At 52.1% G+C, this 5113-nt stretch overlaps 1 protein-coding gene across 1 annotated transcript; it reads left to right on the top strand.

Annotated features, from left to right (window-relative positions):
• Nucleotides 1-1493: 1493 nt before the first annotated feature.
• Nucleotides 1494-3965, top strand: LOC100765019 (melanin-concentrating hormone receptor 1). Its single transcript, XM_027404313.2, is given in 3 exon segments — nt 1494-1665; nt 1668-1784; nt 2986-3965. Coding segments are annotated over 3 exon segments (1269 nt in total).
• The last annotated feature ends 1148 nt before the right edge of the window (nt 3966-5113 follow it).

Genomic DNA, 5113 nt, shown 5'->3' on the forward strand with positions numbered 1-5113 from the left:
GGACCAAGCATGGAAATGTCTGAGCCTATGGGGGACATTCTCATTCAAACCACTGGAGCATCCCCTTCACTAACTCCACAAGAGACATGTAGGTCTGAGGGTATCACAGAGTTGGGGTACTCCTCCATCAGAGATGTACTAACCATCTACTGTACCCATGGCTAAACTATTATCGGATTTTCTTTTTCTTTGTGTGTGTGTGTGTGGTGGTGGTGGTGGTGTGTCAAGCCCTGAAAATCTGATCCTCCTGCCTCTACCTCCTAAGTGCTAGGATTAGTGGCATGCACCATGTCCAGTTTATGAGTGCAGGGGAGTGGGGTTTGTGCCTGTGAGACAAACTCTTAACAACGGAATTGTATCTTTAGTTCCTATCTGGCTTTATTTAAGTTCTTCATGCTGGTGGCTCAAGAGGCTAAGAAAGAGGAGCTATAACAGCTGATAGGGATAATCAATAGTTTAGCCTGAAGAACTAGGCATGCTGATGTCCAGCGGCAGCAAGGAAGGGAATGGCTGGAACTCAAGGGAGCTATAGGGTGTCTCTCTGTGCTTCTGAGTCCATTAATAAGGGTTAACAGGGCCGGGTGGTGGTGGCGCAGACCTTTAATCCCAGCACTTGGGAGGTAGAGGCAGGCAGATTTCTGTGAGTTCAAGGCCAGCCTGGTCGACAAAGTGAGTTCCAGGGCAGCCTCCAAAGCCACAGAGAAACCATTTCTCAACCCCCCCCCCCAATAAAGGTTAACAGGCAACCGTGGCAGCCAAGGAGTCCGACTGTGCATCTGGTCCCAGTGTGGTGACAGCAGATGATTGTGGATCTGCTGGAGCTGGCCGCAGGAACCTCTGCAGAGAATGCTCTAATGCCTATGCCGACTGAGACTGCTGTCCCTTGCTAATCTCTGTGTGGACTTACTCTCTTACGCTCTGATAATTGTCCCAGAGTCCCAGACAAAGCCTCAGAGACTTTGGAGCACTAGAAAATAAAACCTCCATAGTGGGTCCAGACTGATGATGTGTGGAGGGAAGTTGGGTCTTTATGTATCCCAGACCCTGACTTTTGCCAGCATGGAAAAGCCCAGAATCACCTTGGCCCACAGGCAAGGGCTAGCAATCACCACGTAGCTAAGGAGATGTTTGGAAGTTACCAGGATGCAGTAAGGGTCTAGGGTGACCTCTGGCGTGCTTGAGGACCAAGGATGCTTCAGTCTCAGCCACTGGGAACAGTACCCTTGGCTCCTGCCACATGGTCCAGCATCCTCAAGGCAGACGGCTGGTTGCTTCCCCCTTTGTTTTTGCTGAGACCTGGATGGTCATGTAAAGCAAGCTTGGCGACCCCTGTGAGCCCAGGAGACAGCCCCAGGAGCCAGTGAGAGGAAGGTTCCTCCTCATGGGGCGGCTTGAGCCTAGCTGCTGCTCTGCAGGCAGTCAGGAGTGGGAGCCGCAGCCGGGACCGAAGAGGTTAACGTGCATCTGCCTCCGAATGTTAATGTGTCTAGGTGATGTCAGTGGGAGCTGGGAAGGAGGGAGTGGGGCGAGCAGTTGGGCTCAGAGGCAGCAGAGGCTGCCAGGCGGCAGAGGAAGACCCTTTTCTGGACTGCAGGGCTGGCTCACGCTCGGGACAAGGCGGTGGCAGGCACTGGAGGCTGCCGCAGCCTGCGTGGGTGGACGGGCGCTCAACTCCAGGGAGCAGGCGACCTGCACCGGCTGCATGGATCTGCAAGCCTCGTTGCTGTCCACTGGCCCCAATGCCAGCAACATCTCCGATGGCCAGGATAATCTGACATTGGCCGGTGAGTCGAGTTAGAGTCCTCCCTCCTCCGGGATGGGTGTGGAAAATGGGAAGGTTTCACCTCTAGAGCCAAACTGCCTAGGAAACTTTATCTTACAGTTCTCGATGATAAGATCTGCAGTCTGCTTTGCCTGGAGGGGAAGAGGAGAGGAGGGGACACTAGCTAGGACAGAAGGGGTAGGAAGAACAGAGGTGGGGCAGAGGCACATCTAGAAATAACATGGGCTGGTAGCGAGGAGGCGTGAGGCAGACAGGGAAAGCTTACTGGTGAGTCCCAAATATGCTTTGCATGGGGGAAAAAAAAAATCAAGGCTGAAAAAGCAAGCAAGAGAGCAGGCGGGTAGCATGTGGGAGCCAGCGGAAGCTCTTTGATTCACCGCTACCCTGGGCTCAATCCTCTGGCCTCGCACTGGGGTAATGGGGTCTGAGTGGTCCTTGCTGTCCTCTGGCAGAGGCTGCTGGGAGCAAAAGACATCATAGGGCGTGAGAGGATTAACTTTTCTGGTGAATTAAGCTTCTTGACATTTGCAGAAATTCTAGCTTTGAAGGAGAAAGGGAGGAAAGGGAAAGGTGAAGGGTTTATGTGGAGAAAATTCTCAAGCTTTTGGGGTATAACACAGCGTCAGTCTCAGCCCTACTGGGGAAGCCCAGGCTCAGGAGACATAGCCCAAGGAAATCCCTGTCAGGAAGCCTGGGGAGGGCTGGGCTGTTGAGCCTAAAACACATCCCACACCCACAGTGACAGTCACTCCTGCGATGTGCCTAGGAATCTGTATAAAGCCTTTGGCCAGCTGTCTGTGAGAAGATGAGAGTGCAAATAAGGAAAACCACACACACACACACACACACACACTCCAGTGCATTATTGAATGTCCTTCAAGTTTTTTTGACAAGGGTTCCTGGTGAATCTTAGGGATGTGAGGCTGTTCTCAGGGGACATATGGGAGTCTTGACTCCTGGTCCTCCGAGTAAATGGCTGAAGTATGTCCTTTGAGTAACAGGTGGGTCTAGGAAATTCAGTAGGGGTATTCACCAGGGAACAGTGGAGGAGGGTAAGGGAGAGGATTAACAGTAGGTGGGAGATGATACAGTGACTTCAAGCTGAAAGCGTTATCATGAGAAGTCAGCAGGAGTGCCATTGGATGGCAGGTCGTCAGTCTCTACAGCAGATGGCAGGTCACACTTGCTCTTTCTGTCCCCAGGGTCACCTCCTCGCAAAGGGAGTGTCTCCTACATCAACATTATTATGCCTTCTGTGTTTGGCACCATCTGTCTCCTGGGCATTGTGGGAAACTCCACAGTCATCTTCGCCGTGGTGAAGAAATCCAAGCTACACTGGTGCAGCAACGTCCCAGACATCTTCATCATTAACCTCTCTGTGGTGGATCTGCTCTTCCTCCTGGGCATGCCTTTTATGATCCACCAGCTCATGGGCAATGGGGTCTGGCACTTTGGGGAAACCATGTGCACCCTTATCACAGCCATGGATGCCAACAGTCAGTTCACCAGTACTTACATCCTGACTGCCATGGCCATTGACCGCTACTTGGCCACCGTCCACCCCATCTCCTCCACCAAATTCCGGAAGCCCTCTATGGCCACTCTGGTGATCTGCCTTCTGTGGGCTCTCTCTTTCATCAGCATCACCCCTGTGTGGCTCTATGCCAGGCTCATCCCCTTCCCAGGGGGTGCTGTGGGCTGTGGCATCCGCCTGCCAAACCCAGACACTGACCTCTACTGGTTCACTCTATACCAGTTTTTCCTGGCCTTTGCCCTGCCCTTTGTGGTCATCACGGCTGCATATGTGAAAATACTGCAGCGCATGACATCTTCGGTGGCCCCAGCTTCTCAACGTAGCATCCGGCTGCGAACAAAGAGGGTGACTCGCACAGCCATCGCCATCTGTCTGGTGTTCTTTGTGTGCTGGGCACCCTACTACGTGCTGCAGCTGACCCAGCTGTCTATCAGCCGCCCCACCCTCACATTTGTCTACTTGTACAACGCGGCCATCAGCTTGGGTTACGCCAACAGCTGCCTCAATCCCTTTGTGTACATAGTACTCTGTGAGACCTTTCGGAAACGCTTGGTCTTGTCAGTGAAGCCTGCAGCCCAGGGGCAGCTTCGCACGGTCAGCAATGCTCAGACAGCTGATGAGGACAGGACAGAAAGCAAAGGCACCTGACACTTCCCCTGTCACCTCCAAGGCAGGTCACCACATCAAACCATGGGGAGAGATACCAAGGCAAACCCAAGGCTACCCTGGGAGAATTCAGAGGCTGGAGGCTGGGGGCTTGTAGCAACCATATTCCATGGGGCCCATAAATTGCTAGGGAGGCTTTGGGGGGAGCAGCCAGATTTTGGGGGGAACTTCAAACCTCAGAAATCCCCTTTGCAGAACAAGAAGAAAATGGTGGTTTGACTGGTCCCCAGGGGGGCTCTATCTGTTAGCTCACATATGTCTTTTTCCCAAGGGAAGAGAGATTGAAGGTGCCTGGTGGTAATCAGGCAGGGGTAGGAGGTGGACAGCTAGGGTCATACTGTGAGATTGTACAAGCCGAGTGCTCCCTCTCCTCTCTCATTGGTGTGCAAAAAGGCAGCCTTTCTTCCAAGCTGGCGACCATCTCTGAAGCATGCTGCCTAAGCTCCAGCATCCTGTGTGGGTTTCACTTTCTCTCTAGGGGGATGCATGTTTACAAAGGGGTGGGGCTCTGAGCCCACTGGAGTTTAAAAAACAAAAGAGCCCAAAGTGTTGAAAGACCCAATAGCTGAGAATGACAAGGCGACCTAGGACGGATGTGGATCTTGAAACTAATAAAGAAAAATGAGGGTAAGGAGCTTTCACAGTGACAGGGACATTCTCTTACAGGGCACAGCTGTCAGTCCATGGCTGATTCAGAGTGAGCATCCATGTATTCTGCATGTGTCGGGGGTCATTCCACTGCCTGAGATGTTGGTATCATCTTTGTGCTTGAGCCTTCCACTCCCAAATCAAAACGAAATAAAGGCGAATCTCAACCCAGGTCATTCTGGAGGTCCCTGTGTAATTGCTTGGGCTTTGGGGACACAGTTAGTCCTACATAAGGAAAGAGGGGTCATCTGACTATAGTATTTAGATCTTGTTTGGGGCTGCATTTTAGGGAGGCTGAAGTAAGGGATCTGTTTTTCTAAACTCACAGAGGAGTTAGTGATATTAACGGAATTACTGTGAATCCACCCAATTGCAGAGTTGCTGCTGGACTCCTGTTATTATCAATGCTGCCTCAGTAGGCCCCTAAGTTCTACCCCCATGTGTCTCCTCCAGACTCCCCCCATGCTGAGTCACCAGTTGCA

This window comes from Cricetulus griseus, chromosome 2, assembly GCF_003668045.3.
Source record: "Cricetulus griseus strain 17A/GY chromosome 2, alternate assembly CriGri-PICRH-1.0, whole genome shotgun sequence".
Lineage (NCBI taxonomy): Eukaryota > Metazoa > Chordata > Mammalia > Rodentia > Cricetidae > Cricetulus > Cricetulus griseus.